The sequence below is a fragment of the Coregonus clupeaformis genome, chromosome 23 (assembly GCF_020615455.1).
Source record: "Coregonus clupeaformis isolate EN_2021a chromosome 23, ASM2061545v1, whole genome shotgun sequence".
Lineage (NCBI taxonomy): Eukaryota > Metazoa > Chordata > Actinopteri > Salmoniformes > Salmonidae > Coregonus > Coregonus clupeaformis.
In genome coordinates, this window is record NC_059214.1 from 55,212,841 (window position 1) to 55,232,980 (window position 20,140).

A 20,140-nucleotide genomic window follows, 5' to 3' on the forward strand; every position below is an offset into this window, starting at 1 on the left:
GTGCAAATGGAATAGACAACAGGTGAAAAGTATAGGCAATTAGCAAGACACCCCAAATAAAGAAGTGGTTCTGCAGGTGGTGACCACAGACCACTTCTCAGTTCCTATGCTTCCTGGCTGATGTTTTGGTCACTTTTGAATGCTGGCGGTGCTTTCACTCTAGTGGTAGCATGAGACGGAGTCTACAACCCACACAAGTGGCTCAGGTAGTGCAGCTCATCCAGGATGGCACATCAATGCGAGCTGTGGCAAGAAGGTTTGCTGTGTCTGTCAGCGTAGTGTCCAGAGCATGGAGGCGCTACCAGGAGACAGGCCAGTACATCAGGAGACGTGGAGGAGGCCGTGGGAGGGCAACTACCCAGCAGCAGGACCGCTACCTCCGCCTTTGTGCAAGGGAGGAGCAGGAGGAGCACTGCCAGAGCCCTGCAAAATGACCTCCAGCAGGCCACAAATGTGAATGTGTCTGCTCAAACGGTCAGAAACAGACTCCATGAGGGTGGTATGAGGCCCGACGTCCACAGATGGGGTTGTAGCTTACAGCCCAACACCGTGCAGGACGTTTGGCATTTGCCAGAGAACACCAAGATTGGCAAATTCGCCACTGGGCCCTGTGCTCTTCACAGATGAAAGCAGGTTCACACTGAGCACATGTGACAGACGTGACAGAGTCTGGAGACGCCGTGGAGAACGTTCTGCTGCCTGCAACATCCTCCAGCATGACCGGTTTGGCGGTGGGTCAGTCATGGTGTGGGGTGGCATTTCTTTTTGGGGCCACACAGCCCTCCATGTGCTCGCCAGAGGTAGCCTGACTGCCATTAGGTACCGAGATGAGATCCTCAGACCCCTTGTGAGACCATATGCTGGTGCGGTTGGCCCTGGGTTCCTCCTAATGCAAGACAATGCTAGACCTCATGTGGCTGTGTCAGCAGTTCCTGCAAGAGGAAGGCATTGATGCTATGGACTGGCCCGCCCGTTTCCCAGACCTGAATCCAATTGAGCACATCTGGGACATCATGTCTCGCTCCATCCACCAACGCCACGTTGCACCACAGACTGTCCAGGAGTTGGCGGATGCTTTAGTCCAGGTCTGGGAGGAGATCCCTCAGGAGACCATCCGCCACCTCATCAGGAGCATGCCCAGGCGTTGTAGGGAGGTCATAAAGGCACGTGGAGGCCACACACACTACTGAGCCTCATTTTGACTTGTTTTAAGGACATTACATCAAAGTTGGATCAGCCTGTAGTGTGGTTTTCCACTTTAATTTTGAGGGTGACTCCAAATCCAGACCTCCATGGGTTGATCAATTTGATTTCCATTGATACTTTTTGTGTGATTTTGTTGTCAGCACATTCAACTATGTAAAGAAAAAAGTATTTAATAAGATTATTTCATTCATTCATATCTAGGATGTGTTGTTTAAGTGTTCCCCTTTATTTTTTTGAGCAGTGTATATGTATATATTAGGGGTGTAACGATTCGTTTTAACAACGATTCGATTTGTATCACGATTCGTGGTTGTCGATACGATTCAAGGACGATATTGGTTCATTTAGAACGATACGATCCGAAACGATTCAGTGACTTGAAATCGATTCAGTAACCTTTTAGCCAAAAATTCAACCAGTGTGACTGAAATAAATACCTGGTAACCAGTTGCATTTTAATGGCTGGCAATAGTCTTTATATTTTTAACAGTGTTTCATGCCTCCATGCAGACCATCTGGTATTATGAAACTTACCCAGTTCCACAAAGGAGATCCCATTTTCTTCACATAGCTTTATTCAGTGCAGCAGTTTTTTTGCTCTAGCATCGCTCACACCATCAGCGGGAGTTACGAGCCAAGTTGCAGTCTGCTGAATTTTGGGGGCTGCTTTTTGATGGATCTGATGTTTATCTTTATGGAAAGAGAAAAATATTAAACAGAGCTTGCCGCTGTTCTTCATTCAGCTTGTCTCGCCATCTGGCAAGTGGGCGACTGGACATTTATTCTCGGCTAGCTTTTAGCAATGGCTTGCGCCACATTCGTGTGCTCCTTGCTCTTTTCATGTTTGTCAAATAAAGGATGGTTGAAATTCTTTGAGCCTTTATAAAATGCACCTGTTTTGTCTGCTAGATGTGGATTTGAGCGGCAAATCTTGCACCACATTTCAGTGCGCTCATCGTTAGCTTCAAGCCACTGCACATCTTGGAGCCACTTTTTCCGAAAAAAGTATTTTCTTCGGCTCTGGCTCCAGTTGGCGTTTCTTTGTAGGTGGCGAAACGCCAAAGAAGCTGCTTAATGTCTGTTGCTTTTTGGACATCCCTGACAGTAGTTGACAAGCAACATGTCATGTGTAAGGTTAGATGAGAAGATCGGTCAGTACGCAAAGGCGCGTAGTAACACAGGTGGCATTACGCATTCCTGATTTTTGTCGCGCTTGCGTATCTGCGTACCAGTTATGTGCACCCCTGTATATAAAGTCTGACGTGCTTAAATCCAATGGGTTATTTCCTAGTATCGATACAATCGATTTATTACATTTTAAAACGATGTTAGATCGATATATGTTGTCCAAAAGGCCAACTCGCCGAGCACAGATCGATGTAGTTGGGTCATATGAATATAAATCGATACATCGATGTAGTAGATGGATCGTTACACCCCTAGTGTATATATATATATATTTTTTTTTTTTTTTGATATATATATATATAAATTTGCAAAACAATTATTGGGGATTGTGTGTAGATTGATGAGGAAAACATTTAAATTAATCCATTTTAGAATAAGGAAGTAACATAACAAAATGTGGGCAAAGTCAAGGGGTCTGAATACTTTCCGAATGCACTGTATGTCAGAATAGCTTGAAGCCAGATGGCTGTATATATTTTTTTACGATCAGATGACTTACTCTCTCCCCCCTCCCCTGTCTCCTCATTCCCCGGTCTCCCCCCTCCCCGGTCTCCTCATTCCCCTGTCTCCTCATTCCCCTGTCTCCTCATTCCCCTGTCTCCTCATTCCCCTGTCTCCTCATTCCCCGGTCTCCACCCTCCCCTGTCTCCTCATTCCCCTGTCTCCTCTCTCTTTCATCTCTCTCCCCTACCTCCTCTCTCTCCCCTCCCTCCTCCCTCCTCTCTTCTCTCTCTCCCCCTCCTCCTCTCTCTTCTCTCTCTTCCTTACCTCCCCCCTCCTCTCTCTTCTTCTCTCCCCCTACCTCTCTCTCCCCTCCCTCCTACCTCCTCCCTCCTCTCTCTCCCCTAACTCCTCTCTCTCCCCTACCTTCTCTCTCTCCCCTACCTTCTCTCTCTCCCCTACCTCATCCCTCCTCTCTTCTCTCTCTCCCCTACCTCCTCTCTCTCCCCTACCTCCTCTCTCTCCCCTACCTCTTCTCTCTCCCCTACCTCCTCTCTCTCCCCTACCTCCTCTCTCTCCTACCTCCTCTCTCTCTCTCTCCCTACCTCCTCTCTCCACTACCTCCTCTCTCTCCCCTATCTCCTCTCTCTCCCCTACCTCCTCTCTCTCCCCTACCTCTTCTCTCTCCCCTACCTCTTCTCTCTCCCCTACCTCCTCTCTCTCTCCTACCTCCTCTCTCCTCTCTTCTCTCTCTCTCCCCTACCTCTTCTCTCTCCCCTACCTCCTCTCTCTCCCTACCTTCTCTCTCTCCCCTACCTCCTCTCTTCTCTCTCTCCCCCCTACCTCCTCTCTCTCCCCTCCCTCCTACCTCCTCTCTCTCCCCTACCTCCTCTCTCCCCTATCTCCTCTCTTCTCTCTCCCCTACCTCCTCTCTCTCCCCTACCCCCTCTCTCTCCCCTACCTTCTCTCTCCCCTACCTCCTCCCTCCTCTCTTCTCTCTCTCCCTACCTCCTCTCTCTCCCCTACCTCCTCTCTCTCCCCTACCTCCTCTCTCCCTACCTCCTCTCTCCCCCTACCTCCTCTCTCCCCCTACCTCTTCTCTCTCCCCTACCTCCTCTCTCCCCCTACCTCCTCTCTCCCCCTACCTCCTCTCTCTCCCCTACCTCCCCCCTACCTCCTCTCTCTCCCCTACCTCCTCTCTCTCCCCTACCTCCTCTCTCTTCTCTCTCTCCCCTACCTCTTCTCTCTCCCCTACCTCCTCTCTCTCCCTACCTTCTCTCTCTCCCCTACCTCCTCCCTCCTCTCTTCTCTCTCTCCCCTACCTCCTCTCTCTCCCCTCCCTCCTACCTCCTCTCTCTCCCCTACCTCCTCTCTCCCCTATCTCCTCCCTCCTCTCTCTTCTCTCTCCCCTACCTCCTCTCTCTCCCCCTCCTCCTCTCTCTCCCCTACCTTCTCTCTCTCCCCTACCTCCTCCCTCCTCTCTTCTCTCTCTCTCCTACCTCCTCTCTCTCCCTACCTCCTCTCTCCCCTACCTCCTCTCTCCCCTACCTCCTCTCTCACCCCTACCTCCCCCTACCTTCTCTCTCTCCCCTACCTCCTCTCTCTCCCTACCTCCTCTCTCCCCTACCTCTCTCTCTCCCCTACCTCCTCTCCCCCCTCCTCCTCTCTCTCCCTACCTCCTCTCTCCCCTACCTCCTCTCTCTCCCCTACCTCCTCTCTCCCTCCTCCTCTCTCCCCTACCTCCTCTCTCTCCCCTACCTCCTCTCACCCCTACCTCCTCTCTCTCCCTACCTCCTCTCTCCCCTACCTCCTCTCTCTCCCCTACCTCCTCTCTCACCCCTACCTCCCCCCTATCTCCTCTCTCTCCCCTACCTCCTCTCTCTCCCCTCCCTCCTCTCTCCCCCATACCTCCTCTCTCCACTACCTCCTCTCTCTCCCTACCTCTTCTCTCTCCCCTACCTCTTCTCTCTCCCCTCCTCCTCTCTCTCCCCCTACCTCCTCTCTCTCCCCTACCTCCCCCTCTCTCTTCTCTCTCTCCCCTACCTCCTCTCTCTCCCTCCTGCTCCCTCCTCTCTCTCCCCTATCTCCTCCCCCTCCTCTCTTCTCTCTCCCCTACCTCCTCCTCTTCTCTCTTCTCTCTCTCCTCTTCCTCTCTCTCTCCCTCCTCCCTCCCTCTCTCTCTCTCTCCCCCTACCTCCCTCTCTCTCTCCCCTACCTCCCCCTCCTCTCTCCCCCTACCTCCCCCTCCTCTCTCCCCCTACCTCCCCCTCCTCTCTCCTCTCTCTCTCCTACCTCCTCCCTCCTCTCTCTTCTCTCTCCCCTACCTCCTCCCTCCCTCTCTCTTCTCTCTCCCCTACCTCATCTCTCTCCCTACCTCCTCCCTCTCTCTCTTCTCTCTCTCCCCTACCTCCTCTCTCTCCCCTACCTCCTCTCTCCCCTACCTCCTCCCTCCTCTCTTCTCTCTCTCCCCTACCTCCTCTCTCTCCTCTACCTCCTCTCTCTCCCTAACTCCTCCCTCCTCTCTCTTCTCTCTCTTCCCTACCTCATCTCTCTCCCTACCTCCTCTCTCTCCCCTACCTCCTCCCTCCTCTTTCTTCTCTCTCTCCCCTACCTCCTCTCTCTCCCCTACCTCCTCTCTCTCCCCCTACCTCCTCTCTCTCCCTGCCTCCTCTCTCTCCCCTACCTTCTCTCTCTCCCCTACCTCCTCCTCCTCTCTTCTCTCTCCCCCTACCTCTTCTCTCTCCCCTACCTCCTCTCTCCCCTACCTTCTCTCTCTCCCCTACCTCCTCTCTCTCCCCCCTCCCCCTCCCCTCTTCTCTCTCCCCTACCTCCTCTCTCTCCCCTACCTCCTCCCTCTCCCCTACCTCCCTCCTCTCTTCTCTCTCCCTACCTTCTCTCTCTCCCCTACCTCTTCTCTCTCCCCCTACCTCTTCTCTCTCCCCTACCTCTTCTCTCTCCCCTACCTCCTCCCTCTCCCCTACCTCCCCTCCTCTCTTCTCTCTCCCTACCTCCTCTCTCTCCCCTACCTCCTCTCTCTCCTACCTTCTCTCTCACCCCCTACCTTCTCTCTCTCCCCTACCTTCTCTCTCTCCCCTACCTCTTCTCTCTCCCCTACCTCTTCTCTCTCCCCTACCTCCTCCCTCTCCCTACCTCCCCCTCCTCTCTTCTCTCTCCCCTACCTCCTCTCTCTCCCTATCTCCTCCCCCTCCTCTCTTCTCTCTCCCCTACCTCCTCCTCTTCTCTCTTCTCTCTCTCCCCTACTTCCTCTCTCTCCCCTACCTCCCCTTCCTCTCTTCTCTCTCCCTACCTCCCTCCTCTCTCTCCCCCTACCTCCCCCCTCCTCTCTCCCCTACCTCCCCCTCCTCTCTCCCCTACCTCCCCCTCCTCTCTCCTCTCTCTCCCTACCTCCTCCCTCCTCTCTCTTCTCTCTCCTACCTCCTCCCTCCTCTCTCTTCTCTCTCCCTACCTCATCTCTCTCCCTACCTCCTCCCTCCTCTCTCTTCTCTCTCTCCCCTACCTCCTCTCTCTCCCCTACCTCCTCTCTCCCCTACCTCCTCCCTCCTCTCTTCTCTCTCTCCCCTACCTCCTCTCTCTCTCTACCTCCTCTCTCTCCCTAACTCCTCCCTCCTCTCTCTTCTCTCTCTTCCCTACCTCATCTCTCTCCCCTACCTCCTCTCTCTCCCCTACCTCCTCCCTCCTCTTTCTTCTCTCTCTCCCCTACCTCCTCTCTCTCCCTCTACCTCCTCTCTCCCCTACCTCCTCTCTCTCCCCTGCCTCCTCTCTCTCCCCTACCTTCTCTCTCTCCCCTACCTCCTCCCTCCTCTCTTCTCTCTCTCCCCTCCTCTTCTCTCTCCCTACCTCCTCTCTCTCCCCCTACCTTCTCTCTCTCCTACCTCCTCTCTCTCCCACCTCCCCCCTCCTCTCTTCTCTCTCCCCTACCTCCTCTCTCTCCCCTACCTCCTCCCTCTCCCCCTACCTCCCCTCCTCTCTTCTCTCTCCCCTACCTTCTCTCTCTCCCCTACCTCTTCTCTCTCCCCTACCTCTTCTCTCTCCCCCTCCTCTTCTCTCTCCCCTACCTCCTCCCTCTCCCTACCTCCCCCTCCTCTCTTCTCTCTCCCCTACCTCCTCTCTCTCCCCCTACCTCCTCTCTCTCCTACCTTCTCTCTCACCCCTACCTTCTCTCTCTCCCCTACCTTCTCTCTCTCCCCTACCTCTTCTCTCTCCCCTACCTCTTCTCTCTCCCCTACCTCCTCCCTCTCCCCTACCTCCCCCTCCTCTCTTCTCTCTCCCCTACCTCCTCTCTCTCCCCTACCTCCTCTCTCTCCTACCTTCTCTCTCCCCCCTACCTTCTCTCTCTCCCCTACCTTCTCTCTCTCCCCTACCTCTTCTCTCTCCCCTACCTCCTCTCTCTCCCTACCTCCTCTCTCCCCTACATCCTCTCTCCCCTACCTCCTCTCTCCCCTACCTCCTCTCTCACCCCTACCTCCTCTCTCACCCCTACCTCCCCCCTACCTCCTCTCTCTCCCCTACCTCCTCTCTCTCCCCTACCTCCTCTCTCTTCTCTCTCTCCCTACCTCTTCTCTCTCCCCCTACCTCCTCTATCTCCCTACCTTCTCTCTCTCCCCCTACCTCCTCCCTCCTCTCTTCTCTCTCCCCCTACCTCCTCTCTCTCCCTCCCTCCTACCTCCTCTCTCTCCCCTACCTCCTCTCTCCCTATCTCCTCTCTTCTCTCTCCCTACCTCCTCTCTCTCCCCCTACCTCTCTCTCTCCCTACCCCCTCTCTCTCCCCTACCTTCTCTCTCCCCTACCTCCTCCCTCCTCTCTTCTCTCTCTCCCCTACCTCCTCTCTCTCCCCTACCTCCTCTCTCTCCCCTACCTCCTCTCTCCCTACCTCCTCTCTCCCCTACCTCCTCTCTCCCCTACCTCTTCTCTCTCCCCTACCTCCTCTCTCCCCTACCTCCTCTCTCCCCTACCTCCTCTCTCACCCCTACCTCCCCCCCTACCTCCTCTCTCTCCCCTACCTCCTCTCTCTCCCCTCCCTCCTCCCTCCTCTCTCTCCCTACCTCCTCTCTCCCCTACATCCTCTCTCCCCTACCTCCTCTCTCACCCCTACCTCCTCTCTCACCCCTACCTCCCCCCTACCTCCTCTCTCTCCCCTACCTCCTCTCTCTCCCCTACCTCCTCTCTCTTCTCTCTCTCCCCTACCTCTTCTCTCTCCCCTACCTCCTCTCTCTCCCTACCTTCTCTCTCTCCCCTACCTCCTCCCTCCTCTCTTCTCTCTCTCCCCCTACCTCCTCTCTCTCCCCTCCCTCCTACCTCCTCTCTCTCCCCTACCTCCTCTCTCCCCTATCTCCTCCCTCCTCTCTCTTCTCTCTCCCCTACCTCCTCTCTCTCCCCTACCTCCTCTCTCTCCCCTACCTTCTCTTTCTCCCCTACCTCCTCCCTCCTCTCTTCTCTCTCTCTCCTACCTCCTCTCTCTCCCTACCTCCTCTCTCCCCCTACCTCCTCTCTCCCCTACCTCCTCTCTCCCCTACCTCCTCTCTCCCCTACCTCCTCTCTCCCCTACCTCCTCTCTCCCCCCTACCTCCCCCCCTACCTTCTCTCTCTCCCCTACCTCCTCTCTCTCCCCTACCTCTTCTCTCTCCCCTACCTCCTCTCTCTCCCTACCTCCTCTCTCCCCTACCTCCTCTCTCTCCCCTCCCTCCTCTCTCCCCCATACCTCCTCTCTCCACTACCTCCTCTCTCTCCCCTACCTCTTCTCTCTCCCCTACCTCTTCTCTCTCCCCTACCTCCTCTCTCTCCCCTACCTCCTCTCTCTCCCCTACCTCCTCTCTCTCCCCTACCTCCCCCCTCTCTCTTCTCTCTCTCCCCTACCTCCTCTCTCTCCCCTCCCTGCTCCCTCCTCTCTCTCCCCTATCTCCTCCCCCTCCTCTCTTCTCTCTCCCCTACCTCCTCCTCTTCTCTCTTCTCTCTCTCCCCTACTTCCTCTCTCTCCCCTACCTCCCCCCTCCTCTCTTCTCTCTCCCCTACCTCCCTCCTCTCTCTCCCCTACCTCCCCCTCCTCTCTCCCCTACCTCCCCCCTCCTCTCTCCTCTCTCTCCTACCTCCTCCCTCCTCTCTCTTCTCTCTCCCCTACCTCCTCCCTCCTCTCTCTTCTATCTCCCCTACCTCCTCCCTCCTCTCTCTTCTCTCTCCCCTACCTCATCTCTCTCCCCTACCTCCTCCCTCCTCTCTCTTCTCTCTCTCCCCTACCTCCTCTCTCTCCCCTACCTCCTCTCTCCCCTACCTCCTCCCTCCTCTCTTCTCTCTCTCCCCTACCTCTTCTCTCTCCCCTACCTCCTCTCTCTCCTCTACCTCCTCTCTCTCCCCTAACTCCTCCCTCCTCTCTCTTCTCTCTCTTCCCTACCTCATCTCTCTCCCCTACCTCCTCTCTCTCCCCTACCTCCTCCCTCCTCTTTCTTCTCTCTCTCCCCTACCTCCTCTCTCTCCCCTACCTCCTCTCTCTCCCCTGCCTCCTCTCTCTCCCCTACCTTCTCTCTCTCCCCTACCTCCTCCCTCCTCTCTTCTCTCTCTCCCCTACCTCTTCTCTCTCCCCTACCTCCTCTCTCTCCCCTACCTCCTCTCTCTCCCCTACCTCCTCCCTCCTCTTTCTTCTCTCTCTCCCCTACCTCCTCTCTCTCCCCTACCTCCCCCTCCTCTCTTCTCTCTCCCCTACCTCCTCTCTCTCCCCTACCTCCTCCCTCTCCCCTACCTCCCCCTCCTCTCTTCTCTCTCCCCTACCTCCTCTCTCTCCCCTACCTCCTCTCTCTCCTACCTTCTCTCTCTCCCCTACCTTCTCTCTCTCCCCCTACCTTCTCTCTCTCCCCTACCTCTTCTCTCTCCCCTACCTTCTCTCTCTCCCCTACCTCTTCTCTCTCCCCTACCTCTTCTCTCTCCCCTACCTCTTCTCTCTCCCTCCTCTTCTCTCTCCCCTCCTCTCTTCTCTCTCCCCTACCTCCTCTCTCTCCCCTACCTCCTCTCTCTCCTACCTTCTCTCTCACCCCTACCTTCTCTCTCTCCCCTACCTTCTCTCTCTCCCCTACCTCTTCTCTCTCCCCTACCTCTTCTCTCTCCCCTACCTCTTCTCTCTCCCCTACCTCCTCTCTCTCCCCTACCTCCTCCCTCCTCTCTCTTCTCTTTCTTCCCTACCTCATCTCTCTCCCCTACCTCCCCCCTCCTCTCTTCTCTCTCCCCCCTACCTCCCCCCTCCTCTCTTCTCTCTCCCCTACCTCCTCTCTCCTCTCTCTCCCCTCCCTCCTCTTTCTTCTCTCTCTCCCCTATCTCCTCTCTCTCCCCTACCTCCCCCCCTCCTCTCTTCTCTCTCCCCTACCTCCTCTCTCCTCTCTCTCCCCTCCCTCCTCTTTCTTCTCTCTCTCCCCTACCTCCCTCTCTCCCCTACCTCCTCCCTCCTCTTTCTTCTCTCTCTCCCCTACCTCCTCTCTCTCCTCTCTCTCCCCTACCTCCTCTCTCTCCCCTCCCTCCTCTCTCTTCTCTCTCCCCTACCTCCTCTCTCTCCCCTACCTCCTCCCTCCTCTCTCTTCTCTCTCTCCCCTCCCTCCTCTCTCTTTTCTCTCCCCTACCTTCTCTCTCTCCCCTACCTCTTCTCTCTCCCCTACCTCTTCTCTCTCCCCTACCTCTTCTCTCTCCCCTACCTCCTCTCTCTCCCCTACCTCCTCCCTCCTCTCTCTTCTCTCTCTTCCCTACCTCCTCTCGCTCCCCTACCTCCCCCCTCCTCTCTTCTCTCTCCCCTACCTCCTCTCTCTCCCCTACCTCCTCCCTCCTCTTTCTTCTCTCTCTCCCCTACCTCCTCCCTCCTCTCTCCTCTCTCTCCCCTCCCTCCTCTCTCTTCTCTCTCCCCTACCTCGTCTCTCTCCTCTCTCTCCTCTCTCTTCTCTCTCTCCCCTTCCTCCTCTCTATCCCCTACCTCCTCTCTCTCCCCTACCTCCTCTCTCTCCCCTACCTCCTCTCTCTCCCCTACCTCCCCCCTCTCGCGCCCCCCTCTCCCTCTCTCTCCCCTGCCTCAGGTTCTGGGCTCAGTGAAGAACCGCATTGAGGTGTTTGCAGCGTCTCATGAGGACTTCCCTGCCATGCTGAGGAAAGCCCAGCGCTACCTGGCTGCCAGGGGCAAGGTGGACTGGGCCAACTCCTCACCCATGGGGGTACCCACCCTGCGACGCTCTGATTCCCTGGGTGAGAGGGACACACAGCCTGTAGTAGGCCATTGGAATGCTAGAGAGAATTAATAATGCAGAGAGGCTGTGTTGTAGTTGATTTGGGGGAATTGGCCAATCTATTCACAGGGTTACTGGGTTGAATGGGATTGGGTATAGTTGGGATAGTTCTGGTTTGGCTGCTACTGTCTGTATTGTTCTGGTTTGGCTGCTACTGTCTGGATTGTTCTGGTTTGGCTGCTACTGTCTGGATTGTCCTGGTTTGGCTGCTACTGTCTGGATAGTTCTGGTTTGGCTGCTACTGTCTGGATAGTTCTGGTTTGGCTGCTACTGTCTGGATAGTTCTGGTTTGGCTGCTACTGTGTGGATAGTTCTGGTTTGGCTGCTACTGTCTGGATTGTTCTGGTTTGGCTGCTACTGTCTGGATAGTTCTGGTTTGGCTGCTACTGTCTGGATAGTTCTGGTTTGGCTGCTACTGTCTGGATAGTTCTGGTTTGGCTGCTACTGTCTGTATTGTTCTGGTTTGGCTGCTACTGTCTGGATTGTTCTGGTTTGGCTGCTACTGTCTGGATTGTCCTGGTTTGGCTGCTACTGTCTGGATAGTTCTGGTTTGGCTGCTACTGTCTGGATAGTTCTGGTTTGGCTGCTACTGTCTGGATTGTTCTGGTTTGGCTGCTACTGTCTGGATTGTTCTGGTTTGGCTGCTACTGTCTGGATTGTTCTGGTTTGGCTGCTACTGTCTGGATAGTTCTGGTTTGGCTGCTACTGTCTGGATTGTTCTGGTTTGGCTGCTACTGTCTGGATTGTTCTGGTTTGGCTGCTACTGTCTGGATAGTTCTGGTTTGGCTGCTACTGTCTGGATGGTTCTGGTTTGGCTGCTACTGTCTGGATAGTTCTGGTTTGGCTGCTACTGTCTGGATTGTTCTGGTTTGGCTGCTACTGTCTGGATTGTTCTGGTTTGGCTGCTACTGTCTGGATAGTTCTGGTTTGGCTGCTACTGTCTGGATAGTTCTGGTTTGGCTGCTACTGTCTGGATAGTTCTGGTTTGGCTGCTACTGTCTGGATAGTTCTGGTTTGGCTGCTACTGTCTGGATAGTTCTGGTTTGGCTGCTACTGTCCGAATAGTTCTGGTTTGGCTGCTACTGTCTGGATAGTTCTGGTTTGGCTGCTACTGTCTGGATAGTTCTGGTTTGGCTGCTACTGTCTGGATAGTTCTGGTTTGGCTGCTACTGTCTGGATTGTTCTGGTTTGGCTGCTACTGTCTGGATAGTTCTGGTTTGGCTGCTACTGTCTGGATAGTTCTGGTTTGGCTGCTACTGTCTGGATTGTTCTGGTTTGGCTGCTACTGTCTGGATAGTTCTGGTTTGGCTGCTACTGTCTGGATTGTTCTGGTTTGGCTGCTACTGTCTGGATTGTTCTGGTTTGGCTGCTACTGTCTGGATTGTTCTGGTTTGGCTGCTACTGTCTGGATAGTTCTGGTTTGGCTGCTACTGTCTGGATAGTTCTGGTTTGGCTGCTACTGTCTGGATAGTTCTGGTTTGGTGTGGCTGGTCATCTGACTGGCATTATAACATCATCACTGTCTCTGGAGTGAACCAGGCTGAAACTGTGTTCTGGCCACACAAACAAACACACACACCGTTGACAAGGCAGCTGATGAGGAACCAGGTCTATATTGGCACGTTTTAGAGGTTTAAACTGACATAATGGACCCGTTTTAAACTGACATAATGGACCAGTTTTAAACTGACATAATGGACCAGTTTTAAACTGACATAATGGACCAGTTTTAAACTGACATAATGGACCTGTTTTAAACTGACATAATGGACCAGTTTTAAACTGACATAATGGACCAGTTTTAAACTGACATAATGGACCAGTTTTAAACTGACATAATGGACCAGTTTTAAACTGACATAATGGACCAGTTTTAAACTGACATAATGGACCAGTTTTAAACTGACATAATGGACCAGTTTTAAACTGACACAATGGACCAGTTTTAAACTGACATAATGGACCAGTTTTAAACTGACATAATGGACCAGTTTTAAAGCTGACATAATGGCCAGTTTTAAACTGACATAATGGACCAGTTTTAAACTGACATAATGGACCCGTTTTAAACTGACATAATGGACCAGTTTTAAACTGACATAATGGACCAGTTTTAAACTGACATAATGGACCAGTTTTAAACTGACATAATGGACCAGTTTTAAACTGACATAATGGACCAGTTTTAAACTGACATAATGGACCCGTTTTAAACTGACATAATGGACCAGTTTTAAACTGAGCATAATGGACCAGGTTTTAAACTGACATAATGGACCAGTTTTAAACTGACATAATGGACCAGTTTTAAACTGACATAATGGACCTGTTTTAAACTGACATAATGGACCAGTTTTAAACTGACATAAGTCTGTTGTGTCAGTCTACCTGTCCTGTCTGTCTGTTGTCCGTCTACCTGTCCTGTCTGTCTTTCTGTCTGTTGTCAGTCTACCTGTCCTGTATGTCTGTTGTCAGTCTACCTGTCCTGTATGTCTGTTGTGTCAGTCTACCTGTCCTGTCTGTCTGTTGTCAGTCTACATGTCCTGTATGTCTGTTGTGTCAGTCTACCTGTCCTGTCTGTCTGTTGTCAGTCTACCTCTCCTGTATGTCTGTTGTCAGTCTACATGTCCTGTATGTCTGTTGTGTCAGTCTACCTGTCCTGTCTGTCTGTTGTCAGTCTACCTGTCCTGTATGTCTGTCTGTTGTCAGTCTACCTGTCCTGTCTGTCTGTCTGTTGTCAGCATACCTTTCCTGTCTGTCTGTCTGTTGTGTCAGTCTACCTGTCCTCTCTGTCTGTTGTCAGTCTACCTGTCCTGTCTGTTTGTCTGTTGTCAGTCTACCTGTCCTGTATGTCTGTTGTCAGTATACCTGTCCTGTCTGTCTGTTGTCAGTATACCTGTCCTGTCTGTCTGTTGTCAGTCTACCTGTCCTGTATGTCTGTCTGTTGTCAGTCTACCTGTCCTGTCTGTCTGTCTGTTGTCAGCATACCTCTCCTGTCTGTCTGTCTGTTGTGTCAGTCTACCTGTCCTGTCTGTCTGTTGTCAGTCTACCTGTCCTGTCTGTTTGTCTGTTGTCAGTCTACCTGTCCTGTCTGTCTGTCAGTCTGTTGTCAGTCTACCTGTCCTGTCTGTCTGTTGTGTCTGTCTACCTGTCCTGTCTGTCTGTCTGTCTGTTGTCAGTCTACCTGTCCTTTATGTCTGTTGTCAGTCTACCTGTCCTGTATGTCTGTTGTGTCAGTCTACCTGTCCTGTCTGTCTGTTGTCAGTCTACATGTCCTGTATGTCTGTTGTGTCAGTCTACCTGTCCTTTATGTCTGTTGTCAGTCTACCTGTCCTGTATGTCTGTTGTGTCAGTCTACCTGTCCTGTCTGTCTGTTGTCAGTCTACATGTCCTGTATGTCTGTTGTGTCAGTCTACCTGTCCTGTCTGTCTTTTGTCAGTCTACCTCTCCTGTATGTCTGTTGTCAGTCTACATGTCCTGTATGTCTGTTGTGTCAGTCTACCTGTCCTGTCTGTCTGTTGTCAGTCTACCTGTCCTGTATGTCTGTCTGTTGTCAGTCTACCTGTCCTGTCTGTCTGTCTGTTGTCAGCATACCTTTCCTGTCTGTCTGTCTGTTGTGTCAGTCTACCTGTCCTGTCTGTCTGTTGTCAGTCTACCTGTCCTGTCTGTTTGTCTGTTGTCAGTCTACCTGTCCTGTATGTCTGTTGTCAGTATACCTGTCCTGTCTGTCTGTTGTCAGTATACCTGTCCTGTCTGTCTGTTGTCAGTCTACCTGTCCTGTATGTCTGTCTGTTGTCAGTCTACCTGTCCTGTCTGTCTGTCTGTTGTCAGCATACCTTTCCTGTCTGTCTGTCTGTTGTGTCAGTCTACCTGTCCTGTCTGTCTGTTGTCAGTCTACCTGTCCTGTCTGTTTGTCTGTTGTCAGTCTACCTGTCCTGTCTGTCTGTCAGTCTGTTGTCAGTCTACCTGTCCTGTCTGTCTGTTGTCAGTATACCTTTCCTGTCTGTCTGTTGTGTCTGTCTACCTGTCCTGTCTGTCTGTCTGTCTGTTGTCAGTCTACCTGTCCTTTATGTCTGTTGTCAGTCTACCTGTCCTGTATGTCTGTTGTGTCAGTCTACCTGTCCTGTCTGTCTGTTGTCAGTCTACATGTCCTGTATGTCTGTTGTGTCAGTCTACCTGTCCTGTCTGTCTGTTGTCAGTCTACCTCTCCTGTATGTCTGTTGTCAGTCTACATGTCCTGTATGTCTGTTGTGTCAGTCTACCTGTCCTGTCTGTCTGTTGTCAGTCTACCTGTCCTGTATGTCTGTCTGTTGTCAGTCTACCTGTCCTGTCTGTCTGTCTGTTGTCAGCATACCTTTCCTGTCTGTCTGTCTGTTGTGTCAGTCTACCTGTCCTGTCTGTCTGTTGTCAGTCTACCTGTCCTGTCTGTTTGTCTGTTGTCAGTCTACCTGTCCTGTATGTCTGTTGTCAGTATACCTGTCCTGTCTCTGTTGTCAGTATACCTGTCCTGTCTGTCTGTTGTCAGTCTACCTGTCCTGTATGTCTGTTGTCAGTCTACCTGTCCTGTCTGTCTGTTGTCAGTCTACCTGTCCTGTCTGTCTGTTGTCAGTCTACCTGTCCTGTATGTCTGTTGTCAGTCTACCTGTCCTGTATGTCTGTTGTCAGTCTACCTGTCCTGTCTGTTTGTCTGTTGTCAGTCTACCTGTCCTGTATGTCTGTTGTCAGTATACCTGTCCTGTCTGTCTGTTGTCAGTATACCTGTCCTGTCTGTCTGTTGTCAGTCTACCTGTCCTGTATGTCTGTTGTCAATCTACCTGTCCTGTATGTCTGTTGTCAGTCTACCTGTCCTGTCTGTCTGTTGTCAGTCTACCTGTCCTGTATGTCTGTTGTCAGTCTACCTGTCCTGTCTGTTTGTCTGTTGTCAGTCTACCTGTCCTGTCTGTTTGTCTGTTGTCAGTCTACCTGTCCTGTCTGTCTGTTGTCAGTCTACCTGTCCTGTCTGTCTGTTGTCAGTCTACCTGTCCTGTCTGTCTGTTGTCAGTCTACCTGTCCTGTCTGTCTGTTGTCAGTCTACCTGTCCTGTCTGTCTGTTGTCAGTCTACCTGTCCTGTATGTCTGTTGTCAGTCTACCTGTCCTGTATGTCTGTTGTCAGTCTACCTGTCCTGTATGTCTTGTGTCAGTCTACCTGTCCTGTCTGTTTGTCTGTTGTCAGTCTACCTGTCCTGTATGTCTGTTGTCAGTGTACCTGTCCTGTCTGTCTGTTGTCAGTATACCTGTCCTGTCTGTCTGTTGTCAGTCTACCTGTCCTGTATGTCTGTTGTCAGTCTACCTGTCCTGTCTGTCTGTTGTCAGTCTACCTGTCCTGTATGTCTGTTGTGCCAGTCTACCTGTCCTGTCTGTCTGTTGTGTCAGTCTACCTGTCCTGTCTGTTGTCAGTCTACCTGTCCTATGCTAACCACTTACTGTGCTGTTTTTCGCTGTCTCCTTTTCAGTGAAGAGCCGGAAACCTTCGCTAGGCGACCTGATTCTGCGCCACACCAACAGCCCCACGCGGGCACGCCACGCTGCCCAGCTCGCCCTGGCCCACGTACGAGATGGCAGCCAATCGCTGCACAGCGCCCTGTTCCGGGGTGGGACTGGTGGAGGGGTGTCGGGACTGGAGAAGCAGGCGGAGGCTCTGAGGGTGAAGAACGCCGTCTACTGCGCCGTCATCTTCTCCGAGTTCCTCAAGGAGCTGGCCGCTCTGGCCCAGGAGCACGCTGTCTCCATGCTCTTCCTCCAGAGCCAAGACACTGAGGAGTGATGTGGTCTGTCTCCATGCTCTTCCTCCAGAGCCAAGACACTGAGGAGTGATGTGGTCTGTCTCCATGCTCTTCCTCCAGAGCCAAGACACTGAGGAGTGATGTGGTCTGGCTCCATGCTCTTCCTCCAGAGCCAAGACACTGAGGAGTGATGTGGTCTGTCTCCATGCTCTTCCTCCAGAGCCAAGACACTGAGGAGTGATGGGGTCTGTCTCCATGCTCTTCCTCCAGAGCCAAGACACTGAGGAGTGATGGGGTCTGTCTCCATGCTCTTCCTCCAGAGCCAAGACACTGAGGAGTGATGGGGTCTGTCTCCATGCTCTTCCGGAGGAGTGGTGCTCGATCTGCATCCCAATTCTACACCATCCTCCCAATGTGTGGTCTTGCAGACTCCCCGTCATCGATTGAAAAGCCTTGGATTGGTGATGGAATGTGATCTATGATGGAATGTGATCTGGGCAATGTCTGGGCCCATATCCACAACGCGTCTCAGAGTAGCATCAGTTTTTAACTTTTCGATCACATGGACAGGTCCTAGAGCGGCACTCTTACTCTGACACACTTTGTGGATGTGGGTTCTTGCCTCGGTCCATGCTACCATTTACCCCTTCCCGCCTGCAGGGGGCAGAGTGGAGCACTGACGGGGCTGAGCGCTGCAGTGAAGGGACAAGAGGGAGGGGGAACATGGTTCATTCGGACAATGAGAAATCAAGAATGGAATTGCAGTAGCTATATATAAAAGTGTATTAGGGGAGAGACTACAGAATTCTGTTCAATGTTCTGATACTGTGCATATCGTGTATATAATATTTATGTGGATATATACTATAAACACTAACTCTCAGTAGATCTCTAGATTTTGGAGAGGGGTCTGTAGTGTACGTACCATGCCATAGCAGGGTGGCAGCGTGGAGCAGCCCCCAAATGGTGCTGACTCACCTCTTTCCACTCTCCAATCTCTAGTGAATGATGCTCATCAGGAATGTTCCAGCCCAAAGGAGAACGAGGTTAAAGCTTCCGTCTTTTAGGAAATCAGGGCCAAAAAAAAAACCCCACGACTTTCATTTCCCCTGTTCTGTACAGAGTTTGCAGAGCGTTGAAACTGATGAGTTAATCTCCTGAAACTCAACTCTTTATTGGACATATCAACTGTAGTGGACGCAACAGGAAGGAAACTGGCCAATGGGCTCGGCGCATCTCAAGCAGACACACCTTTTTGTTTTTAAACGCATCACCTCAGCGTTGGAGATGTAACAAAAAGGGAGGGGGGGGAGGGGGGAGGGCGTCTGGAAAAGGAAGGAGACGAGGAGAGAGAGATCCTCACCCCCTCTAGCTGTACTAGAAAACATGTTGGGCAAACGCGTTCATGTTTTATCATTATTCTATATTCTATTTTAATTGTATTATTTATTTTATAAATGAAACCTTTTTAAGACATATCAATGCCATGTGGGAGCGGCAAAATCTCAACGTGTGTGTGTGTGAGAGAGAGAGTCTCCCTTCTCAGAGGAACAATATCCAGTCAGTTGTCAGGCCTGCACCTGGTGTTGCCATAGGAATGGTGTGTTTCTGTTCTGGTGTTGCCATAGGAAAAGGTGTGTTTCTGTTCTGGTGTTGCCATAGGAAAAGGTGTGTTTCTGTTCTGGTGTTGCCATAGGAAAAGGTGTGTTTCTGTTGTGGTGTTGCCATAGGAATGGTGTGTTTCTGTTCTGGTGTTGCCATAGGAAAAGGTGTGTTTCTGTTGTGGTGTTGCCATAGGAATGGTGTGTTTCTGTTCTGGTGTTGCCATAGGAAGCTGTGCTGCGCCATTGTCCCCCATGTGGGCCAGCCCCCTAGCAATTCGAGTTACGTGTTTTTGGTTGTTGAGTCCATGCCCATTTCAAGCTTTTCGTTCTAAAAAAATAATACGTTATTTCAGAAAATGTAGGCGATTTAGCTGGCTAACTCGATGATCCTGCTTTATAGTACACCCCACAGTAGTCTGAGAGAGACTGGGAGGAAACCTCCCTTCTCTCTGAACTCTGTTGGGCTAGATGGTTCCCTCAGGACAGGAGTAATTGGTTTAATGTGACGTTTACGTTTATCACAGTCAGTTCTTGTTTGCATTAACTCATCCGAAGTTCCGTCCATCAAATCTGTTGTTGTGTGCGTGAGACACACTCAGTCTAAAATAACCAAGCAGTTTTGTCTCTTAAAACCCTGGGAGGAATAGTCTCCCCCCCTCCCCCAACCCCCCCCAACCCTGAAACATCGATCTCTAGACCCCCCCACCCCCTGATGACCTTGGAACTAGCCTGGCTTAAACACTAATACTAAACTTTACATATTAGTTCATATACAGAGATAAAAACTCTCGTTCTTTTTTTTTCTCTCTGAGGTACTAAGTAAAGAAAGAGGGGAAAACCTAGTGTGTAGAAACTTTTGACCGTGTCTGTTGCAGTGGGATCACATATTTCAGGGTTCCCCAACTGGCGGCCCGCGGGTGGTTCTATTTGGCCCGCGGGTGGTTCTATTTGGCCCGTGGGTGGTTCTATTTGGCCCGCGGGTGGTTCTATTTGGCCCCCCAAGTTTTCTGAAAAAAATACAATAATAATAATAATAGTGTTTAAAGCTGTCATCAAGGCAAAGGGTGGCTACTTTGAAGAATCTCAAATATGAAATATATTTTGATTTGTTTAACACTTTTTTTGGTTACTACATGATTCAATATGTGTTATTTCATAGTTTTGATGTCTTCACTATTATTCTACAATGTAGAAAATAGTACAAATAAAGAAAAACCCTTGAATGAGTAGGTGTGTCCAAACTTCTGACTGGTACTGTGTGTATATACACTGCTCAAAAAAATAAAGGGAACACTTAAATAACACATCCTAGATCTGAATGAATGAAATAATCTTATTAAATACTTTTTTCTTTACATAGTTGAATGTGCTGACAACAAAATCACACAAAAATTATCAATGGAAATCAAATTTATCAACCCATGGAGGTCTGGATTTGGAGTCACCCTCAAAATTAAAGTGAAAAACCACACTACAGGCTGATCCAACTTTGATGTAATGTCCTTAAAACAAGTCAAAATGAGGCTCAGTAGTGTCTGTGGCCTCCACGTGCCTGTATGACCTCCCTACAACGCCTGGGCATGCTCCTGATGAGGTGGCGGATGGTCTCCTGAGGGATCTCCTCCCAGACCTGGACTAAAGCATCCGCCAACTCCTAGACAGTCTGTT

General features: G+C 51.5%; 1 protein-coding gene across 1 annotated transcript in view; it reads left to right on the forward strand.

Moving 5' to 3' along the window:
- The window catches only part of LOC121536357 (FHF complex subunit HOOK interacting protein 1B-like), a 109,049-nt gene extending 89,509 nt beyond the window's left edge, over positions 1 to 19,540 (forward strand). Inside the window, exons 12-13 of the mRNA XM_045206767.1 lie at positions 10,899 to 11,064; positions 16,599 to 19,540. Coding sequence (XP_045062702.1) covers positions 10,899 to 11,064; positions 16,599 to 16,909 — 477 coding nt within the window. The 3' untranslated portion in view covers positions 16,910 to 19,540. The remainder of the gene's footprint in view (positions 1 to 10,898; positions 11,065 to 16,598) is intronic.
- Positions 19,541 to 20,140: the final 600 nt, after the last annotated feature.